This window comes from Herpailurus yagouaroundi, unplaced genomic scaffold (genome assembly GCF_014898765.1).
Source record: "Herpailurus yagouaroundi ecotype Mexico unplaced genomic scaffold, PumYag 183, whole genome shotgun sequence".
Classification (NCBI taxonomy): domain Eukaryota; kingdom Metazoa; phylum Chordata; class Mammalia; order Carnivora; family Felidae; genus Herpailurus; species Herpailurus yagouaroundi.
Genome location: NW_024412414.1, coordinates 6215583 through 6240109, shown reverse-complemented (window position 1 = coordinate 6240109; position 24527 = coordinate 6215583). Strand labels below are relative to the sequence as shown.

Genomic DNA, 24527 nt, shown 5'->3' with positions numbered 1-24527 from the left:
CAAGGAGGCGTTTGTGAGCTCAGCAGGAGAGAATGCGGAGTGTCACTGGTTTAGAGAGGAAAAGAATCTGCTGCACCAAGATGACAGCTGGGCCATCGCATAGAAAGGCTTGGCAGTGCGTCTGGGCTACCTTTGTTTCTAACACATGTGGTATCACATCCGAACCAGAGTCAGGCTCCTCCATGGTACATGGGGGCGTAGAGCTCTGAAAATGATCTCTGTGAATCTCGTTATCCTGAGTGTGGTCCAGAGACCAGCCGTGTGGGCATACCCGGGAGCTCATCAGGGATGCAGATTCTCAGGCTCCACCCAGGCCTGCTGAATCAGAATCTTTAAAGTCCAAGAGGTGCTGTCCTAGACATGCCCTGACCTAGGATCAGAATCTCTGGAGCTACATTTCTCAAATCTGCCTGACATATAAGCTCCCCAGGTGAATCAGATACAGGCTGAAGTTTGGGAACCAACACAGGAAACCTGTGAAATGTCATAAGGCATTGAAGCCTCATCTCTCAAATGCCTCCCTGACCCAGAAAATTCCCTTTGAGCTAGCATGGAAAATATCATTAGTTGATTTGCAGTCCATCTACTTGTAAAAAAGGATTTATGACAGTTCGTGAACAGAGAAGATGGTTAGTGAAGCAGCATCACAGACTGGATTGCAGGGAAACTCCACCAGCCCACAACCCACTAAACACCTTTCTCCATACATGCGGTATGACAGAGCCTAAAATCCCGCCGCTGGGTTTATCCCTGTGCTTCTTTTTAAAATTATAAGTTTTCCTTGGAGGAAAAGGCATCTTTACATTCAGAGTAAATTGCTGATGACTTTTCAAGCCTGCTTTCCTGATGGCAATCTGTGAGCAAGTTCTGTCATTCTACCTCCAAAGAAAATCTCTAGGGTTCCACTTCTCTCCACCTCCACAGTGGCACTGGGTCTCACCTGCCAAAACCTGACAAGACCTTCCCACATGGTCTATTTCTGCTTCTGTCCCCTCTGATCTCTGTTCCACACAACTCTCAAGGCAGTCACTGAAGGAGGGAAATCACATCATGTCACATCCCAGCCTAAAGCCAAAACCTGCCTGTATCAGCTTCCTTCAGCTTCTGTAACAAATTACCACAAACATGGTGGCTTAAAACAATAAAATTTATTATCTCACAGTTCTGGAGACCAGAAGTCCAAAATCTGTATCACTGGGTTGAAATCAGCATGTTGGCAGGGCCATGCCCTGGAGACTCTAGAGGACAATCTGTTCTTTGCCTCTGGCAGCTTGTGGAGGCTATCTGCCTTCCTTGGCTTGTGGCCACATCACTCCAATCTCTGCCTCCATGGTCAAAATGCATTGTCCTCTTCTGTCTGTCCGCTTTCTCACGGCCTCCATCTTTATAGAAATACATGTGATGGGGGCACCTGGGTGGCTCAGTCAGTTGAGCATCGAATTTCAGCTCAGGTCATGATGTCCCTGTCTGTGAGTTCAAGCCCCGTGTTGGGCTCTGTGCTGACGGCTCAGAGCCTGGAGCCTGCTTCGGATTCTGCGTCTCCCCCTCTCTCTCTGCCCCTACCCCGCTCATGTTCTGTCTCTCTCTCTCTGTCAAAAATAAATAAACATTAAAAAAAAAAAAAGAAAGAAAGAAAGAAGTACCTATGATGGCACCCAGGACCACGTGGATAGTCCAGGATAATCTCCCCATCTCAAGATCCTGAATTTAACCACATCTGTAAAGTCTGTTTTTGTCATATCAGATAATGGGGACAGTTCCAGGACTAGGGTGTGCCTATCTCTGGGGATCAATCGGACTACCACACTGTCTTTCCATTGCACTTGATGAAATCCAAAGTCTGTACTGTGGCCCCTAAGGTCTCATGTGACCTGGCCCCAATCCAACTCTGAGACCTTCTCCTGCTCCACTTTCCTCATTTTCCAGCCGATTCCTCTGGTCTGCTTTTAGATCTTAAAGTAAGTACGTCCCTGCCACAGAGCCTTTGGTCTTGCTGTTTCTTTTGCCTGCAGTGTTACCACTCTGGGCCTCATTTGCTGGATGAATGAATGCATAAATCAATGAGTGAATGTCTTATTCCTAAAAACTCAGGTAACAAGATGATGGGGAAAGTGGAAACAGCAGCATGGGCAGAAATGAACTTCATCTACCTCTCAATTTTTCCTAGAAATTATTTGGCTAAAGATGCTTCACCTACTCTTTTTTCAGTTGCCAAACACTTCAAAATACCCACACCTCTTAGGCACTGGAGGCTCCCTAGAAAGGAGGTGCCTTAGATGGTTGTAGCCAAGGTGGAACTGGGCATCGATAGGAATAATATCACACGGAACCATCCCCACTCTCCTCATTCTTGAAGAAATAAGACAGTCCAGGGTACACAAAGCTATTTTGACTTCCAGCAACAATTTCGATGATGTTTCTTCTAGTGGTCAATGAATGTTCACTGTTGATTTTAGTGGCAATTTTACAAAGGCCACTGCTAATGGCCGCATCCTGCCCTGGAGACAGCATGCCTGCCAGTGGTTAAATGACCTTTAATTATCTCCTGATTCTGAGAGAAGGTCTATCATTAAGTGGAATTTCTTGCATGCTATTATGATGAAAATGTAAACAGAAGTTCTCCCTGCCCCAGAAAGAAGTAGTCTGAGTTCCATATAGTTATATAAATCAATAGTGGTCACTACATTATAGGTAGTAGGTAGTCTAGATTGACCAACTCATTTTCTTTTTAAAAAAATTTTTTTAACGTTTATTTATTATTGAGAGACAGAGACAGAGCATGAGCATGGGAGGGGCAGAGAGAGGAGGAGACACAGAATCCAAAGCAGGCTCCAGGCTCTGAGCTGTCAGCACAGAGCCCGATGCGGGGCTTGAACTCACAAACTCCAAGATCATGACCTGAACCGAAGTTGTACGCTCAACCGACTGAGCCACCCAGGTGCCCCTGATCAACTCATTTCCTTCCAGTTTTCCCAGGTCTTTCTCCACTAGCACTTTAAATCCTGAATCCCAGGAAACCCCTTAGTCTTCAGATACACTGGGACGACTGATTGCCCTAGTGGTAGCTAACAGGCCTACCTACCCCTAACACTTGTGGGACATAAGGAAAAACGGTTTAAGTAGAGGCCCATGGGGTGTATGTCTAAATATACACAAGTTATAAATCAAGCTAACATACTGCTAAATAAAAATATATTCTATCCTCCTACCCGACAATTCTTCAAAACAACCTAGAAGGCTGAGTTTGAGTTCCAAGCTCTTGGACTTCCCTCTGGTTTCTGGCCTGTCACCACCTTCTCTTTCTGCTCCTAGCTCTGCCCCACACCCCAAGGGGTCTTGCTTAAATAAGTGAAGATACTCAAACTCCACCCACATCCCATAAGCAACCACCTCTTGGTTTCCTCCTGGGCCTAGGGGTAAAGTGTGACAAGATTCATCCTTGGAGGAGAATGGCCCTAGGGCAGAGGCCCACTCTGTTCTACAAATGAGACTGGGGCCATTTACGAAGAGAATTCTGGGGTCCATGGAACCTAAGCCTGGCCTGAAAGGAATGGACCTGAAAGGGAGGACCAGGACCAGATGGGGTTTCAGGATAGGAGCCACTCTTGCCTGCTGGCAGTCATCACTCACTAGAGTCCCCTTGACATTAGAAACGATGGGATAATTTCTAATTTCCATATACACCACCAGGGCCTCCTGGGCACAGGTTAGAGTTGTTCAACCAGGAGAAATAAAGTTTGAGCAAAACGTTACAGATGCCCTGAGACTGTTCCTAGAAAGAACTGAGGTCATCACTAGAGAAAACAAAATTATAGGACAGTAGGGAAAAGAAGTCCTGTATCAAAGAGGAATAACTACTTAAAAAAATGGCTCTCTTGCCTGGAGATTGATAAGTGTCTGCTAGAGAGGGGAGACTGGGAGTTTGAATGTCATCCTTCTGAGTCCATACTAATGCAGGATTTCTGTTTTCCTTCAGGGGATTTACTTTAATAGATGATGCAGACCGATCCAAATATCAGTGCATGCTGAAAATTACCTGTCTGTTCCTACAGTCTTGATCATGTGAGTATAGCAAGTATCAGGCAGCCAGTATTACAAAATTAACTGCACAGAAGTGATAGGATGATGATATGAGATGGTGGAAAAGATCACCAAGTTAGAAAATACGGAGGTCTTAGTTAAAAGCATAGTGTCAGATAAGTTGGGTTTAGATAATTCCTCTGCCAATTAATAACGGTGAGACTGCAAGTGAGTTACTTTGCATATTTGAACCTTGTTTTTAACTCCTAAGCAAAATCAGGATCTCAATAGCACCTATTACATGCGACTGGTATGAGGATTAATTCAGATAAAGGGTATTAGGAACCCAACCATTGTCTCTAACATTCTAAGTATTCCAAAATATTGCTTAATAGGAGAAATGATGGTAGGGGTGCTGCTGATGGTAAAGGCTGGATTGCACTGGTAGAATACTACTAGTTAGTGTCCAGAAGAAGTAATACTACTGTAGTAATACAGAAGAGAGGCAGATTACATGGATTCTGAGGCTCACGGTTCTTGGGTCTAGAAAGGAAATTCTTCAAAGATAATTAAGATACTTAAGAATAAGGGGATGATGTATGGACTACACCTGTGGCAACTGCGGAATACCAAACAGGACTGACAGGGAGACACAAGGAAACATGACTCACGCATACCTTCACTGAGAATACATGGCACAAACTTAGTGTCAATGAGCCCGGAATCATCTCAGACCACGTGGGGGACACCAAGAGAAGTTGCTGAGGGAGCTCGCTGTTGTATTCACGGTTGTACAGACTCAAGCTGAGTCATCACAGCAGTTCAGTAATATCTCAAGTGATAGAAGACAGATCACTCACTGGCAAGCCTGAATCAGCACCAGGGCAAGCAACTATCCTCATCCGTGGCCAAACTTAGGTACCACTCAATGTGCAGATGAATCATTTCTAAATTTAGCACAAAGATTTCCAAATTATCCCAATATGATCTAACATCTGGATGGGAGATATTTATTATTGAGTTCGTGTTCGAGGAGGGGACATAAGGAGAGAGAAAAAATAGAGAGAAGGCTATGTTCTCTAAGAAAACTATTTTCTTTTGAAATAGGGGACTATTTTTGCAAAAATGACTGACTCACATTATTTTTTCATCACTGAAAAGGAAAGAGAGCATGTGTAATGGATTGCTTTACACTAAATAAAGACATCCTGTGGACATGAGGCTTTCTAATTCCGTTTTATATTATTCTAGCTACATTTAAAATGCACATAGGAGCATAAGATTGATTCATTTCTGCGTTGGATTGCCTAAGGTCTTTCTACTGTTACAAATAACTTCCCGCAAAGCTTTCTCATGCCTTCTGGGATGCAGGAACAGAGTTCACCCCAAGATGCTCTCTGACCTGATCACCCCAAGTTCTAGCTCTTTTTCCCATGGGCTGTGAGGCTCAATGCAGAGCTCTTGGTTCTTTGAGAGTAGAGTAGGAAGGTCCAAAGGCTCTCTTTGCCCTGGCTTCTCAACACCTTTTGTTACAGAGTTTCCACTTCCTGGGCACAAAGGGGGAAAACATTCATGGTTATTTCCATGAGCTCTAGAATCAGACAGAACGATGTTCAAGTCCTGGCTCTGCCAATTCACTCTATGTGACCAACAAACAAGCTGTTTATCCTCTTGTGAGCCTCAACTGCCTCATCTGTGAAGTGGGAATATGTAGAGACACTAACTCAGGAAAGATTAGGTGTTGTCTCAGTGGCTGTCTACATCGCAAGGGTTCCACAAAGCTAGCTCTTATTCTTTCTAATGGAAGAGTGTTTGGAGTTATGTATTTAGACACCCAGGAAGTTAAGCCACCGGGATCTGATGTTTTAGGTAATGGAAAACTGTAATCTCCAGCCAAACTGAACTTCTTTTGCCTCAGGGTTCATGCTTTTCCTATCATAATGCTCCCCATTCATCACCATTTGTTGCAATTGCTTGTTTAGCATCTCTTTTTCCCAGGAGACTTGATTCTGTGAATCTGTTTTCACTGTGCATGTCTGACACCCAGGAGAGCTCTTGGTACAGAAAGAGATGTGCAAAAGTCATTCAGTGAATGAAAGACTGAACAACCAATGAACCAATGAAATGACTGAGTAACTGATAGAACCACAGACCAAATGACTGAATGATCAACTGAGTGATCAAATGAACAAATGAATGAACTAATGAATGAATGACTGACATTGGTCATGTAAATTCAACAGGATGTGAAAATACTTTCCTGGGGCACCTGGGTGGCTCAGTCGGTTAAGTGTCTGACTCTTGGTTTGGGCTCAGGTCATGATCTCACAGTTTGTGAGTTCGAGCCCCACATCCGGCTCTGTGCTGACAGCGTGGAGGCTGCCTGGGATTCTTTCTCTCTCTCTCTCTCTCTCTCTCTCTCTCTCTGCTCCTCCCCTGCTTGCTCACTCTTTCTCTCTCGCTCTCAAAATAAATAAATAAACTTAAAAAAAATAAATTTAAGATCTCGTGGTTTCGTGAGTTCAAGCCTCGCATCAGGCTCTGCTCTGGCAGTCTGTAGGGGAGAAGAGCTGTGAACATATGACAGACCCTGCTTGGGATTCTGTGTCTTTCTCTCTCTCTGCCCATCCCCCACTCACACTGTCTCTGTCTCTCTCAAAACAAATAAATAAACTTAAAAAATTAAAAAAAAAAAAGAAAATACTTTCCTAGTGTGACAAAAGATGAGACTACTAAATAAAGAATTTAAACTTGGAAAAGTAAGGTCTTTAGGGGGATACAGAACACCTGTTTTTTAATATCTCAGAATTCAATTCACCCACCCCCACCAACGATAGGAAGGGTGATAATACCCTACTGAAAAACATTACTCATTCCACACTCACACGGCCCTTAAATTGTACATCCTTCCCACCCTCCATCATAATCCAGAATCTGTTTGACAGTTTTTGGTCTCAGCATGTCTATCTGTGTCAGATGACATCATGGCCAAACCATGTGTCTTGGGCTGTGAGAACAACTTGGGAAATCAACAGGAAGCCCCAGATCTTCCAATGCCTAATTTCTGATAACTAAGAATCTTTCCTGAAATCTCCCATCCACCGTTTTCTTCTCAGTGAGCTCATCTAGTCTTTCCAGAAAGGCTGATCAGTGGCAAGGCATTGCTGGACTTCCTCAGGGGGATTTGGTGTCTTCATACCTTGTTCATCAGCCACAGGACACACTCATCTTTCAAGAGTTCTGGAATTCTGCCCATGGATGTCTGAACACTCCACTGCAATCCCAAAGGACCTCTTAGAATGTACATGTTTAGCCACAGAGGATCCAAGCTGTTTTTAAATTAAAACCTGCCTCCCATGAACATACTTAAAATGACCGTTGAACAGTATTTTGACAGTCCTATCATCCTCCTAAGAATCTGTGATTGTAACAAAATACACGGAACACTCATTTAATGCCCTTTTCCTGGTGTAAGGGAGTGGGGGGCGGGAAAACTCCCAAATCCAGGCTGATAACAATGTTAAAGGTCACTAGGAATATTTTCTAAGAGAACCAAGCATGGTAACCACTTGCCTAGAAATTAGTTAAAAAGTAACTATACAGTTACCACACCTTTTCCATGCTGGGCAAGAGATTGAATACTTGGTACATACATTAGCACATTTAATCTGCCTAGGAGTCCTAGGATATTGGTATCACTGTTTCCATTTATAGATAGGTAAATTGAGGTTCCCAGTGGGTGTCCATGCAGGGATTTGAACCAAATGCCCCTGACTTCAAAGCTGATCCTCTTACCCCTCCACAGGTTGCAACACAGTTACCAAGATAGGGGAAAGGATGGCTATTGACAAAGTGGAATGGAATGGTGGAATGTAACTGAGGCCAGATAAAATAGTCCCTAAAGTCTGGGGGAGAGAAGACCTATGAACACATGACAACAGTTTTCTAACAGATCAACTGTCACTATTCAAGAAAGAGAGAGCCCTTCAAAGACATTGCAAAGGCTAGAAAAAACACGTAGGTAACAGCTCTAGGAAGGCAGATGTCAGCCAAGGTAACACAGAACCTTCTAACAATGAGAGATGTCCCAAACTGCCAGATTGGCCCAGTAAGAGCATGTGTTCTCGGACATGGAAAGCATCCAAGCAGAGGGTAGGTGCCGCATGGGTGGGGATGGGAACTTGGAGGTTCTGGCCCTCTTGTTTTTTTGGGGGGTAGATGCCCACTCATCAGCTGAAAAGTTTACCCTTGCTTGCACCTGATCACCATGTGCAAGTAAAACAATGCAGAAACAGTCTAATGCAAGTTTCATCTCTGAGGCTAAAGAAAGGAATAGCAGGGAACTGTTACTCTGAATCTATTTGTGGATTTGAAGACATTCCAAGGGACAGAAAACTTGGGAAAGGAAGGAAACCATGGGTATTAATTACTTTGTATCAAACAATGGGTTGGGTGTTTTGCACATGCCCCCTCATAAAGCAGGGTGCTACCCTCTGGAAGTAGGACTGATCATTTCCGTCTTACAGCTAAAGCAGTCTAAGAGAACAGTTAATTTGCCCACAGCCACATAGCTAGTAAGTCGTATAATCAGGGCTCAAACTCAGGATATTGGTATCACTGTTTCCATTTTACAGATAGGTAAGTTAAGGTTCCAAACCCTCACTCTTTTCTCAACAGTTTTCTGCCAAACCCAGCAGCAAGAGAAGCATTTTGCTGCATCTTGGCTGCAAAGTTGATGCAGGTCAGCAAATTACAGCGATTCAAGAGGGTCTACCTCAGTAAAGGGCTCCAAGTCCCCCAGCGTCTCACATTCAAGCCTTGTCCCCAAAGACACAAGACTGGCTTTATGTCAGCTGGAACCCTGGCATGGGAACAAAACATTTGGAAGGGCCGTCAGGCGTAGACCAAACTTTTGCATATGACCCACATTCATTCCTCACAATGAGTCCCACTGTGACACAGGGGAGGGCCAAGGCACAAGGGAGTTATGCACCTAAAGCCACTGTCAATGGCCATGGGCAGCCTCCTTCCTCTTCATGGCCCTAGAGCAGCTGTGGCAGTCTTGCCCTGGGGAAGGCCCCCAAATTTGTCTTGTTTCTCCCAACACCTCCAACTGGTCTTCCTATTCTAAGCGTTTGCAAAGCTCCAAATCATTTTAACTAATTCACATGCCAAGAGCAGAAAAGACCACATGAGAAACCCAGAGGGTGTTCTGTATCTCAACAACCCAGCAAAGGCTACAATGAGATCATCTCTAAAATCCACTCTGTTTCAGTACAGGTTAGGGCCCTGGCTAGACACACTTGAAGGGGTGACTGAAGGAAATTTAATAAAGGCACTCTCAGTGAAGGAGAAAACAAAGTTCAAAGGACTCACTTGAGAAGAGGAAGCACCCTGAGGCCAGTGACAGCAGGAAGCAGGGACCACGCCCAGGCCTGAAGCAGCCACGGGAGAGAGCTGTCCCCAGGCTGACAGGAGCTGTGGCTGTAGGTAGAAGAGCATGACCATCTCTAAAATCCAGGCCAACAAGGCGGAAGAGGGGAGATTAAATACACACACCCCTGATCTCCTACCAGTCTCCTGCTTCCAGGAAGACAGCAAAGGGGCCTGAGAGTGGAGACCCATATGAGTCTCCAGGTACAGAGCAAAGAGTGGATATGGAAGAAAACACAAAAAATACCCATTACAATCCTGAAAGGTGAGGAGCCCATTCTCCCCGTCTTAGTCCAAGCTAAGCCCTTACTGTAAAGCCAGACATCTTGTGAGTGATCCCAGTCGGGTTTGGATCCTAACTAGCTATGAGGCTTTAAGCAGCTTAAATAACCCAGCGGGGCTCCATTCTCTTACCAGCAAATAGGCAAATACATTGTCCGAATGCCTGCACCCATCCCTGCGACAGAGCTAAAACACATGCAGAGATTTTCTGGGTCTAAATCCTGGCTCTTCACACTCTCTCACTGACCTGGCAAATAAAGGGAAGGGCTCCATTGCACCATCAAGTGGGATATGTATCTGATATTCAGAGCAAATTTATCGCTGCCTCCTAGTAAATAACACATTTGAGTCACAAGTGGCCTTAGAGATGATGGCCAGCCATATCATTTTAGGAGAGCTAGGATCAAAATGTAGGGCTCTGGACTCCTGATCCAGTGCTCCTTCACAATGGATAGATTCTCCTTGGGTCCTTCACAGTCCCAGTCAAAGTTAGGCTACAAAGCAGGAGAATGCTTGGGTCCAAAAACCATGTTTTGTTTTTATCCAGATGTTTTGACCTTATAGACAAAGCCTTTCCTGATCTAGGAATCCATCCAAAAATCTGGAAAAAATTAGATAGTTATTCTAAAATTAAAGTCACTGTAAGAATGGCAGGAAATAAACCAAAATATTTAAGTTGTGAACAAGTCATATATACTTGGTATAAATGATGGTCCAAGTTGATACAAATTAAAACATGTAAGTGGTTCATGGTATATTTGTATCAATTAATATTAATATATTAAAATATATCATATGGTTCAGGGATTATTTGTATCAATCAATTATTGCAGATCAGAATATATCAGGTGACTCATGGATTATTTATATATACCTACTCTTGGGTGCTGGGTGTTTTAATGAACACAATAGGTCTAAAAACTCATAACCAAATAGAAGCCATCACTCATGTTTGCATACTAAAACAACTAAGCCACAGCTGCTACAATGTAACAATAAAAACATCATCATTGTGAGCCATTAATTATTGGCAAGTTCCTAAAGTGTCTGGCATGAAGCCAAAAGATCTGGGTTCAAGGTTTGCTTGGCTTCTTTCTACCTCTGTGACTTTGGCTAAATCACTTGCCCTTCCCAGTGTAAGTAGAGTTGAAACAGAGTAGACCAGACATGTAGTTATTGGTTTTCAGACCCTTGGTCTTTCCACCTGATAACAAGCTAGGTCTCTGTTAGTACCTTTTGGGCATCCTTGCTGTGAATTAAATAGTAAATCAGATACTGTCATTCCCTGCCCTTGCTTAAAACTCTGTAACTGCTCTGTTCAATATGGTAGCCACTGCCCACAAGTGACTACTAAGCATTTGTAGTGTGGTTAATCTCAACACAGGTGTACTGCAAGTATAAAACACACACCAGATTTCAAAGACACAGTACCAAAAAAAGAATGTAAAATATCTCAGTAATACTGTATATCAATCACAGGTAGAAATGACAACCTTCTGGATATACTGGGTTAACTAAAACATGTTATAAATAGTTCACCCATTTCCTTTTACCTTTTTTTCATGTGGCTACTAGAAATGTTTAAATGACTTAGTTGACACACATTATGTCTCACATGGAAAGCACTGACCTATAATTTCCCACTCTTCCCAGAAAAGAATTTAGCCTCCATAGCAAGGTCCAATGTGATCCAGTTACCAAATATCTCTCAGGTCCCCTGATGTATTCTCCCTGTCCCTCACTGCCCTCCAACCACAGCAACCTTATGATCTCTCAGACACAGAAAACCTGTACCCCCCTTAGAGTCTTTTCACTTATGACTCCATCCTTCTGAAATGTTCTTTCCATGGAGACTCTACTCACAGCTGACTCATTCTCCTTCTTCAGGTCTTAGCTCACATGATCCCTTCAGTCAGGCCTTCCTGGACCATCTGACGTGAAAGGACCACATATCCAGTGAATGTCTTTTCCATGTACTTCCTCCAAGGCAATCACTGCCATCCTCAATTACCTTATCTAATTATCTGTTCACCTGATTAATGCCTGTCTCCCTCCACTAGAATAGAAGCTGTGTGAGGGCAGGAACCTTTTCTGTCTTATTCATGGTGTGCCATATCTCAGCTCAGGGCCTCCTAACCCATTGTAGTTCTCAGTTCAATGTTTGTTGAATGAATGAATGAGTGAACAATGAAAAGGGCAGGAGACAGAGTGAAAAATCCCAGTTAGGACAAACCCATTGGTAATGACAATAACAACAACACCATTTTCAAGTGCTTAACTTTTTCCCCATAATCAATCCTTAAGATTCATTTGAGAGGTAAAGCAGTACAGTTGAAAGGACACAGTTTGGAGTTAGAAATCCTGAGTTCAAATTTTAGCTCTGCCACTTACTGGCTATGTGACCCTGGATAGAGCTTGACTGTCCAGTATCTCCATTTTTCTCCCAGAAAAATAATTAGAATTATTATGGAATAATTAGAAGTATTCTGTGATTGTCTTGAAGTGTAAGTAAGAGAAGAACTTTGTCAGCTGGAGAGCTCCAATGATGTTTATGACACCAAAACATTCTTGAAAGGGAAGGATTAGTTTATGTACCTGGGGTGTCCCCAGTACCCAGCACAGGGCTTGGCTAAGGCAGGTGCCCCCAAACTGCTTGAAGGATGAATGAAGCTTCTGATAAGCCCTAGCACCACAAAGCAATGAGCATTGGGAAAATCAGATCTCTCACTGTTCCTACCTAGAAATGACAGTCCACTTTCTTCCAAACAGAAGCAAAAGCATCTCAGAGCTAGAGTGAAGCTGAGGTGTAATGGTCACATTTCCTCCTTTTTCCAGAACAGTCCAAAAATATAATAGTCTGTCCAGCTATCCAGCCAAGACTCTGAACTATAGGTCCCCTGGAACATTTGGCTCAAGAGAAGGGTTTGAAGAGTCAAAGTCAGCATCTTTAGCTGGGGACAGAATAAGTACTAAGCAGGGACTGGGGGGGGGGGGGCCTTTCTGCCCACAACAGGTTATTTTCCAGAAAAAAGAGACTGAGCCACCCCAAGCAGTAGCTCCTGATTCTCACAAGAGCCACAATATTTGCCTCCTTAAATGACACTGGGGCCAAGGGTAAAAATATGGAGAGGAAGAGGGTCATGTGTTTGGAGCTATACAGTGTTAAAGTTAATACAATTAGAATTATTCCATGAAACAATAATTTCTCAAGATGGGGCAAAAGGGTGGCTGGGAAAGGAGTGAGAAATGACTTCACTGAGAAGGCTTCTGCCCAGTTTGCGAGGGATAAAGCCTGTCTTTGTTATTCTCCTGGCTTCTGTTCCTGTAACTCTGAAATACAAAGGCTTCTGGCATGACATCCCAGTTCAGCACTTTTGTTCCTAGGATTTGCTACTGAATGGGCTATTCACATGGAAACTCTTTCAGGCCAGTCTTCTGTTGGCCACCGTTTATTTATACACGGGTTTACTGTGCAGCCCACCTTGGAAGTTTGGACAAACTAAACCAGGTGTAGCACTGCACCGTTTCTTCCTAGCCCTGCCTGCCTGCTCAAAGCTGATTAAAAGACAGAACCCAACCTGCATTCATTCAACACATGTGTTCCAAGTGTCTGTCACATGCTAGGTGTTGGGACTACAGCTGGGAGCAAGCAAGACAAACATCAATTCCAGCAGATCCACGAAGGAGGAAAATGGGGAATCACGAACAGAAAGCCAGCCTTTTCCAGGAATGTAAAAAAGGAATCATAATTTGGGATCATTGGTTAAGATTTGGGATTGCTGGGGATGATGATGATATGTTAACAACCAAACTGGAGGAGGTTTTAAGAAGGAAAGTATCTCCAATAAGAGATGAAGCCCTAGAATGTGACCTGCAGCTCCCCCATCCTCCCAAATAAGTCACATAAAGTACTTTAAGACCACTCCCCCCCACCCTTTCAGTCTCCCTGCAACCTGGTTTATGTTAGCCCACCTGAGTCCTAGTAGAAGAGGGTACTCATTTCTGGCAGTGAGTTACAGGACCGAAAACCTCACGAAACAGCAGTATTCTCCCCAGGGTAAAAAGGGGTTGGGGTTTAGTCCTCTGTCCGGGCAGGGAAAATGCCCCCAGGACCCCAGGTTTGTAGAACCCGCTTAATAAAGATGTGGAGTTATAGGCACACAGCACGGCACTGCGAGGGAAGACCTGGCTGATAATGTCTTACAGGACCTGTTATGCTAGACATGGCCAGACACTTTCCCCCACGGATGTGAGAAATCCACAGAGGGAAGCTTGCTGGTCCAGATCTCCATAACCCAATTTTCTGAGTTTAACTAGAATTTCCTGGTTTATGGCTTGCTATAATCCCATGCCCCTTCTTCCCAGGTAAGCGCTCACTCTCACTAACTCAGATTTTAAAGCCTTGCTGAAGAGTTCAACTTTGGACCAGTTATCCTCTCTGATCCTGTGTCCTCATGTACCAGATGCGAGTGAAAATCACCGTCATTATCATCACGGCACCAAGAACACCTTAAGTACTCACGAAACTAGAAAGAAAATGTGCATCTCAGCGCTTATTTAAAATCAGAATTGTATTCTCCTCCTCGCTGAATTGGGAGGGTGTACTCTAACACAACTTATGGAAGGCAGATTCATAAAATTTAGAAACCTCCATTTAAAAACAAACAAACAAAAAAAAAACAACAAAAAAACTTAACTCCGCTGGACTCTCACTTCTTGTCTGCTCACTGGAGGGAGGACTTGCCGGGGTTGGGGAAAGTTAGCAGGCCCAGTCGGTGAGGCTGAATACCACCTGCCTCCCCCGCCTCGCCCCGCAACACCCCCCCCCCCACGCCCGCCCTCCAGAACAAGGCAGAAAGGGTGGGAAGGGGGAACACGCTCAGCATTTATTTTTGGACCCAGCTCACTAAAAATACCTCGGCCTACCAGTTTGATCACTCTCCCCTCTGACCTGAATGGATCGCGGGGCCCAGCAGCCCGCCCCACCCTCTGCCCGTTGTCCTTTAAAGGAGAAGGGCGTGGGGACGGATTCCTGCAGCTCACTCGAGGGACTGATGAGAGCCGCCCGGACGGGCAGGGGCCGCGGCCGCACTGACGTCAGGGCAGCGCTCGCGCCGCAGCAGCCGCCCAGCGCGGCCCTGGCCGCCCAGAGGGAGGGGGTTGAGCCGCGCGCTGCGATTGGCTGGCCGAGCGCGAGCGCGAGCGAGGATTGGCTGGCGCGGTTTTAGAGGGAGTCCCGCTCTCCAATTAAAGGACCTCGCGGCGCCGGGCTGAGCGCAGAGCTCCCCCTTGGCCCGCGAACCTGGCCATTCAGCCAGCGCTGTCCCCGCTGCGCGCCCTAGCGCCTCTGCCGAGAAGCCAGGCGCTGTTCCTGCACCACAGAAGATGGCAAAGGTGGCTAAGGACCTCAACCCAGGAGTTCAGAAGGTGAGCTGCTATCTGTCTGTACTTAACCCACATTCTACCTTTTCCTTGTGCCCCTCTCCCAGGTTTCGCGGAGACTTCCCCAGACGTAAGTAGAAGGAAATTCATTAAATTCCAAGACTTCCCAGAAAACAAGTTGGGAATACATATTTGAGCCAACAGGCACACACCCTAAAACTTACTCTTAAAAGCCATTGTGTGAAGTATTTGCAAAGAATCTTAGTTCTTCGGTGATGCTAATTAAAATTTAAATAAAACTTTTTTTTTTTTCCTTTTTAAGAGTAATTCTATTGTCTGAAACGAGGGGGAAAAAAAAACCCCTACCTCCTCCCACCCCATCTTCCACCTCCTGGAATTGAGGTGAAGGCTTGGGGGAGAGTAACATTTACTCACAAGGAATCTCCCCTTTGGCTGTCTGTCCTCCTAGTATTTTGTGTTTTTTCACACACACACACACACACACACACACACACACACACACACACGTTTCTTTAGTTGGTGATGTTGGCAATGGCAGCAGTGCCAGCACAGGGGAACTAATTTCTGTCCCCAGGGTCTGCACGTTTCCCTTTCAGGAAGGGCTGGCCCAGAGCCCAGAAGGTCACGGGTGAATTACTGCAGGAGAGGCCCTCAGCTGTGCCTGTAGCTTCAACACCCACCAGCTACTTACCTGGATGCAATTGGGAGAGGGCACAGGTCAGAGACTTAGAGGGCAAGTGAGCTGGAAAGGAACAGAGAGACAGTCTAAGCCAGTGGAGAAACAGAAGCCCAGGGTTATAGAGCATTGGTTCCAGCAGGCAACACAGGGTAAGGAAAGCCTTAGGCTCTGAAACCCTGGCCCTGCCCCTTTTTAGCTATACTGTTTTGACCAAGTCACTTTTCTGTGCCTCATTTTCCTTGTCTCCAGTTTGGGGGATAATAGACCTCGCCTCCCTCCCAGCAGTTGTATCAGTAATGATACACTATGAGTTAATCACCCAAAGCAGTCATTTTTAAACTCTTGCGGGCAGAGTCCTCCTTAGACATCTGCCATTACCTGTGGAGTAGAATGAGAGGCAAAAAAACCAAAACCAAACAAACAAAAAACCCCAAACCCATGTCCGACTCAAAATAAAAATGCAAGCCAGATACTTAGAGCCACAGAGTTCGTGCATCTGATTTATTGCTGCACCATTACATATCTGTCCTGCCCCAGACTCCCACACAGAGTCCTGCAAACCTTTCTGAATGTGTTCACCAAGTCAGACTTAATCAGGGCATCTCTGGAACGTACCGTGTCTCATCACATTTGCCAGACTATTTGGAGAATCAGGTCGTCTCTCCTTCTATGGAATTCTCAGAACACTTTAGATCTTGGTAAGGTACCTGCTAATTTCTACCTAGTAGTGAGTCCTGCACAGACTGCTCTTAATTCTTTACACATCTTTCTACACTCCTTGAAGGCAAACCTTTCTGGTTCATCTCTGTTCCAGCACAGCATACCATACACAGCAGGACTCAATAAACTACCGGGGAACCACTGAATATCCGTCCAGCTAAGACCATAGTGTTCACGGACAGTACATTTTGTACATGAATGTTTTTTAACTTGTATGTAGCAGCCGGACATTTGCGTGCCTGAACTGCCTCCCCAAATTCAGCTGAGGTAAAAGAGTTTAGGGCTAAAGGGGCAGAGCTCCCACTGTCCTCTACAAAGTCAGGTGATTTGGGGGTGGTTTTACTACATGTTGACTGATAGATAATGTCTGAAGTAAGGCAGAGTACATGGAAACCCTCCTCCTTACTGAAAGCCAAAGCCACAGCTTGGAGGAAGCCTTGTTTTTATTTTCCTTTGCATCGGAGAGTGTGATTATCCGGATTAGAGGTGGAACATGTTCTCCTTCTTGTCACCCTCTAGTGCCAACTTCCTTGGCCTGCAAAGGGTTTATTTTCCATTTAGATCCAATTACAGGCTTAGAGAAGGAATGTGGTGGGTAGAGATGAAAGAGTGGACTTTTTTTTTTTTAACCTCTTGGGACTGTGGCAATGAGGACGGTCACCACTATGTAGATTAACCAAAGTCTTCAACTCAAAAAGTCAAGGGAAAAGAAGGGAGTGGGAGAGAACTTCTCTTTGCTGAACTTTATAATAGTGATTAAACACTGTCATACCAACAGCATGCTGAAAAGCTTTTATTGCATATTTACTCTTTAAATCTGCAGCAGCGGGGCGGGGGGGTATAACATTTGGCTTCAGGATGCCTAATCACATGTAGGCATTTTGAAACCATTGCATTAGACTCTTGGAGCTGCAAGAGACGCATTTACAAAATGAGAAATGGTTTAAAATGGCATACAAACTGTCTCTGCTGCCCTACCCCCAAAGGGAAGAGGGATACGAGGAATCCTTAGCAGCTGGAAAGTCATAAAAAGGTCTTCAGGAGAACATAAAATCCAGAACCCGGAGTACCTTTAGAGACTGTCTAACCAATCTGACAGAGTGGCTCCTGAGGATCACATACCTAGTTAGTGGCAGACCTTAGAAACAGTTACCTGCCTCCTCTCATCTGTGCCAAGTTCAATGCTCCCAATGGCTACTCTTGAGCCATCATGTGTTTTTTTTTTCTACTGGGAAAGAGAAGGTGTCCTAGCACAGAAAGTTCCCTGAGCATAGTCAACATTCCTTGGTAATAAAGGGCCTTGAAGGCCAAATGCCATTTCTTTTAGTGGAATCAACCACTACTGTGGATTTATTCTGTTGTTGATTAAGCAAATTTAAGAATACTGGTACTGCTGTTCTTGTAACCAGATCCAGGTTCCTACCCCAACTCTACCACTTACTAGCTATGTGCTCTTGGGCAAGCGAATTAACTTCTGAGTCTGTGTCCTTATCTGAAAATTGGAGAGATGGTCGCAGCACCTACCTCCCAAAGTATCCGTGGTCATTAAATGAGATAATGTATATGACAGGCTCGGCACGGCAGCTTTCAGAGTTAGCTAGTAGTAGTAGGCGTCGTGGTAGGAGTAGTATTGGTTGGCAGTGGTAGATTTCGATGGGTGTGTGAATGCTGAAAGGAGTCTTTTGGTGGATAAAGGACATGCTTTTCTTTATGACTATCTCATCTCAAGAGCAACTAATTTTTATTCAGCTGAACCAAAGCCAGTTGCTCAGTCTTGATAAGTTGAACATTGATCTTGTCTTCATTCTCCCCCCAACAGATACAAAATCTGCTTACAGGGAACAGAGATCACCAGTCATCTCACTCTGGAGTCATAGAATTTTAGGCCTGAAAAGGGACATGGAGCTCTTTTCACTTTTTAGACAAGGAAACTTAGCCCCAGAGGGGTCCAGCTCCTTACGTGAGATTGCTGAGAAAATGTGCCGAAACCCATTAGGCTTTGCAAGAATACGGGCCTATTGGCTGCCAAGGAGCCACTTGCAGGAATTTAGAAAGGACTAGAACAAAGAGATCTAAGAGCATGTTCACTGTTGACTGTACATGTGCCAGTGGATTGGCTCCAAAGGGACCAGTTTTTTCTGTTTTCACCCCTCAACACAATGTCAGAAGAGGATTACATGATGGTTCTAAGTGCATTGCCAGGTTCAGCTGGGCGTCTCCCCACATCCTCGTCTGCATCCCCTCCCTCCTGGCTTTCCTGTCCCCCGGCTTCATCCTCTCCTCTGCCCTCAGCGCTTTCTGCTTTCACCTCCAGTTCCTGCAGCGTGCAAAACTGCTGGCATGTTGCCTGAGCGAGCCGATCCAATGTAAACACAGCTCCTCAAGAACTGTCATTGGCTCCTTCAATCTTAAAAATATACTAGGCTGTCACTTAAAGATCTTTATAGCCAAAGCAGTGGAGACATGCCCATAGGTGTATAAGGAACTTGGCCCCAAAGAGAGCCTTTTTAAAAAAGAAAGACAGAAATTATCCAAGTCCTTCTTAAAGGATCTCTGAAAACAGATGCTGAAGCCATTACTTGGTAAATTGCAGATGCTTGTCATCTTGTGCAGACCTGTGTGAATATGTGGGGTTGGCGGCTGCTGATGGACTTTCACCATTGCATCCACCACCTGGGGTGGTGGGGGGCAAGGAAAGGCTTAATCACAGACCATCTCCAGGCTTTACACTCAGCCATCTAGGCTCCAAGACCTCCTCTCAGCCAGGGCTTATCCACCATTCTATAAGCAGGACTGGGGGAAAGGACTTCGGAATTTCCCTCTGAAGTTCCTGTGGTTTGATCCTCTCTCCACATTAACTAGCCAAAGGTGACAGGAAGAAAAAGAATAGGCTGAGTCCAGCAAAAGCTGGGGACCAGGAAGGAGGGACAGTGACACAGGCTCACGTGTGCCTCTTTCTTTCCCACCCCCATGCCTGCCACTTCTGGTGAGAATAAGGTAAGGACAGAAAGGTGAGGGAATAATTCCTCCTACAGCCTGCTGGAGTCAGCAGATCTCCTGAAGAGGTATTCAATTTGATTTTGGAAAGGAGATTCATTTTTGCTTTCCAACTTACACATTCAAAATAGCATGTGAATAATAAAGTGGAAATCTGTCATGATGAGCATAGACCTTGGGAGTTCTTATCTCCCCAGGGTTCATCCAACACCATTGAAATATTTATTATGAGAAGTTTTCTGGCAGGGGTTGAGTCATGATAATAACTGCAGGCATTTCTTTACCAGGTGACTTTGGACAGTCACCTTTCCTAGGAAGTAGCGGACCTTGAAGGAGAACCAGTCTTCTTTTTCCCTCCAGTCCACTGACCTTTGCAGTACACCAGACGGTCTCCCAAATAGCAAATGATTATGGAAAACAGGCCTAAAACCTTGTCCCACTGAAAGTAGAATTGTGGAACAGCTCTTCAGGACATCCAGAAGGAAGAGACAGCTGTTGTCCTTTAAGTGCCTTCCTTTGGAAGTACCACCCCCCTCCTTTTCATTTGCTGTTGGGAAGAGGATTTGGCTGGCAGCTGCCATGATCTTGCCAGGTGCAGGGCCACCAACCACTTCTATAGGAGTCGCTCAAGATGATGATATTTCTTTAACTCCACATGGAATGTCTAGGGTGTCCTAAACCTATTCTTGGAGCTTCATACATATCAATGGCATGGATCTGCAGAAGTTCTAGAAATGCTTTCTATAAAGCTTTTATAGAAAGCATTAAACAAAAAGTTGGGTCTCATTATGTGCACTGAGATTCTTTTAGTGGCCAGCACTTATACTTGGTATCTAAGCCTAAATATCTGATGTGGAAATTTGATGGTGGTTTCACAAAAACAGAAACGGTAATACAATTACAAGGCTTTGTCAAACTTCCAGATCAACTCTTTGCTCATTGTCTGCTGTTTTATATGAGAAGCAAACCCTTTTACATTTTCTCTCAGAAGGGACATGTTTGATCTTTTATCATTTATTTGGACTCCTGTCCCCTAAGGACTCTCCAGGAAGACTCCTTCATTCTCTGCTAGCAAAGACAAATTCGAGGAAAGACAAAAGAGAGGAGGGAAAGACATCTTGAGTACATGCGGGTGCCTGACATTTTCTCACATCCCATTTAGCCTTAAAGACTACCATGCAAAAATTTGAATATCCTTTCTACACATGAGTAAATTAAGATTAAGTTTAAGTGATTATATGATGGCAGGTTACAAACTCAAACCCAGTCTTCTCTGGTCCCAAACCTTAACCTCTTTCCACTCTAAGAAAAAAATAAGAAGGCTTTCCTCAGAAGTAGCAGTATGGTGGAGGGGAGCTGTGATTATCAGCGAGAGCTCCACTCAGAGATCAAAGTCCCTCTACACCTTACTAGTCTGATTCAGGAATTACCCAGCATTTACCAAATGTTACCAGGCATTTGTACCTCTCTGGTATCTCTTGGTCACTATACTGTTACCCACATCAAGTCAAAGCCATTTCCAGATATAGAACAAGGGCTTTCTAGATTTCTCCTGGTTCCTGGTTTTCTAGAAGTCTGGTATAACTCTCAAGGGAGGGGGCTAGTAGGGAGACAATCTAAGGAAGCATACAATAATATCCCGAAATTACTGAAGAAGCAGTGACCCTTGGCCAAAAAAATAAAAATAAAAATAAAAATAAATCCTAGAGATCCCAGTCCCAGAGCTTCCAGGAAATTCTAGCCTGGGGATAAGCTTGACCTCTGGAATGTGTATCTCTACATGCCTGGTCAGCCTGACTCATGGTCTACCCAATAACACATGAATCAGGACCAAGCAAAACACAGCCAAGCCCCCACCAGGACATGCTTTAAAAGGAAATAAGATTGCTGAGGGGGGCGAAAAGCAAAGGCTCCATTTGGCACGTCACTCTCTGGAAGAACAAAAGAGTACTGGGGTCCAGCCCATGGCGGCTGTTTCAAATCCACATGATATGTTTATGGATTTTTTTTCTCCTTGTGTTTTAAAACATTAGGTTCTTTGTCAAATTAATCTTTGGAGGAAAATGCAAATGAATCATTTAAAAGAGCTGAGCAGAATCTAGGGATCCTTTGTGTGGCAGTTGGGACACAGGGGAGAAATAACATGTCCAAGATTTACCTGAGACATAACCAAAAGATGCACTGATTCACAGCATCTTTTATGAATGCAGGAGAAAAGGGGATCTTCTCTATTCTGTCACTTCCATGCCCAGAGAACTCTGATTTCTCGTCAACTTCATACCCTCAAACTTCAGAAGGTCAAGTGAACGTTTTGGCTATGAATTTAGCTTTAGCCACATGATTTAGAGGCCAACTGAGAAGCGGTTAAACACACAGCCTTTGCAAGTATGGAGATCTAGATGTGACTCATGGTTCTGCCATTTGCTAGGTCTGTAATCTCTGCCAAGTTGCTTTTCCTCTCTGGACCTCTGGTTCCCCATTTGAGAAAGCGAGTTAACAATAGTTCTACATGTAAACAATAGTTAACGAGATAAAGCACGAAAAGTGCCTGGATGCCTAGTAAGTGCTCAAAAAATATTTCCTCTTGCCGTTACTGGTATCCCCTCTCATCAGTACAGCACAGAAATCCCATAGGTAGTTAAACCAAGTTCAGCTTACCTACGTCATGTCACATGTGGCTTCCAAGATATCAGATTGCAGGACCTTCTCTTTGTAGCTAAACTTAGACTTAGCCATAAATATACTCAGGCAGCATCATATGCAAAATCGTGACAATGGCAACAATTTGCTTTGGGTATCTGTTGCTCCACTTCTAAAAAGGAGCCCTCCCCTTGCCTGAGACCAGTCATTGGCACCAGCCATGTGATCTTACACAGGGACTTCCTCTCACCAAGCCTCGGATGTCTTGCTTATAAATCAGGGTAATGGTCAGTCATTTCTTCATTTAGCAAATATTTATTTAGCTTCTGTCATGTGCCAAGCACCGTGCTGAGCGCTGAATAAAAGACAATGAATAAAACAAGTTTTGGTCCCTGCCACATAAACTTGAGTCTGCTCAAATGCATTTCTCATAAAGGTAGGATAAAGGCCAAATAATGTCAGTGTCCTAGGATTCTGTGTGTTCCATGACCATCTGTAGCGCTCAGGTGTATACACACACACCTACCTCTTTTCCTTTGCTACCCACCCTCATATTTCCCAGCACTGCATATTTGAGCCACAACCAACCCCAGTCATGTCTACAGTGCAACAGTACAATGAGTATGATAATTCTCCCAGTTACTGCATTTTAAACAGGCAGTTTAGTGATGAGAAGTCTGAGGTAAGGGGCATACTGGCAGCTCTCAGATGCTACTGGTAACGAGCAGCCCCTTCAGCTGCCTTGCAGACATGGAAGAAGACAGATCGTCTGTGCTCAGCCTATGTCCTCAGATACAGCCCAACACCCCAGGCTCTGTCCTTAGTGGTGCTGATGGCAGGGGCACCAAAGGACAGGAGCACGGAGAAAGGTCTCTTGGCTGACTAACACCCCATAACCTGCCCTTAAGAAGACGGCATCTATTTGGGCTGTATGACTAAGTGACATGTCCAGGTACTGATTCATGAGGCTGACTACCAAGGTGACTGGCCTGGCTAATCCATTGGCTAGAAGAAGTGGAGGGAGAGAGGAGCCCAGCCCTGCCCTCATCCTGGAAGAGAGCCACCCACCTGCTGAGACATTGCTGTGCTCCCTACCCAACCCTGGCACTGATGCCAGCCAGTGTCCTTCTTAAGGGGGATCTGGCCCCAATGTGGGCAGGGGTCAGCATTTGTGGGCTTATTGTAGAGGAAGTCAAGGGAATTTTTTAAATCTTGCTAGCAGATGGAGGAGAGCTTTTTAACCAGGGATCTGTGGATAGAATTGAGGGTATCAAGGAATGTAAATGAGGAAAAATCGCATCCCAATATACCCAGCATCTATCTGATTCAGCTTTTTCTTCAGTTATGATGGAAGGCAAAAGCCCAGATAGCTTAGCAGCCCCTGACTTGTCTTTTTAACCAAATAAAGCTATTGAACAAGATATTTACATTAGAAAAAGATAGTTGGATGTAGGCCCTATGCCCTTGATACCAGTGGAAATGTGATACTTTCATATCCTATTACAGCTGAGATAGATGTCTAATGTACCACTTACGCTTATCCATGTTCTGGAATAACAATAAATCCACTGCTGAGTCTTGTTAATAACTTAATAAAGGCATGTGTGTTCCTAAATCATAGATCTGTTTTTATCTATTGATACTGTTTCAGTAATAATGGTTTCCTCTGTAATCCTACATATTTTATGCATTTAAAACATTATTCTAAGAGGGAATGCCTTTGTGTCAGACAACCAAAAGAGCCCAAATATATTAAGACCTCTGTCAAAGTCAAGCTTTAACAGTATTCTATATACATATACACAAATATGTGCATATATAGGGGCGCCTGGGTGGCTCAGTCGATTAAGCGTCTGACCATTGGTTTTGGCTCAGGTCATGATTTCACAGTTGGTGAATTTGAGCCCCACATGGGGCTTCGTGTTGACAGCATGGAGCCTCCATGGGATGCTCTCCCTCCCTCCCTTCTTCCCTCCCTCTCTCTTTCCCCCATCTGCTCCTGTGTGCTCTCTCTCAAAACAAACTTAAAAAAAAAAACAAATTTAGTTTGTGCAAACATATATGCAATTATGATATGCCAGGAACTAAGCTGATAAGTAGAAAAATAGAAGGAAAAGAGTCCCAGAAGCTGATGGTTTCAGAAGAGGAGCAGCCAGTCCGGCCATTAGAGAAGAAACAGTCCCTGAAGACCTTGACCAGAGGTAGGAGTATGGAAGTGAGGGGGATCAGAAGAGGCAGTACTTAACCCCACCTGGGAGGTCAGGGAAGGCTTACCCAGGAGGCGACATCTGAGCTGAGTGTTGAGAGACAAGGATAAATGAGCTGTTAGGATCGGGTCGTGGTCTAGTTTTAT

At 44.5% G+C, this 24527-nt stretch overlaps 1 protein-coding gene and 1 long non-coding RNA gene across 3 annotated transcripts in view; one reads left to right on the top strand and one right to left on the bottom strand.

The window, feature by feature from the left end:
- The window catches only part of LOC121041318 (uncharacterized), an 813566-nt gene extending 799034 nt beyond the window's left edge, over positions 1–14532 (bottom strand). For both annotated transcript variants that reach the window (XR_005795671.1, XR_005795672.1), the window contains exon 1: positions 14449–14532. This is a non-coding gene — a long non-coding RNA (uncharacterized LOC121041318). The remainder of the gene's footprint in view (positions 1–14448) is intronic.
- A 465-nt stretch (positions 14533–14997) lies between these two features.
- The window catches only part of LMCD1 (LIM and cysteine rich domains 1), a 57819-nt gene continuing 48289 nt past the window's right edge, over positions 14998–24527 (top strand). Inside the window, exon 1 of the mRNA XM_040492099.1 lies at positions 14998–15162. Within this exon, the coding sequence (XP_040348033.1) occupies positions 15121–15162 (42 nt within the window). The 5' untranslated portion in view covers positions 14998–15120. The remainder of the gene's footprint in view (positions 15163–24527) is intronic.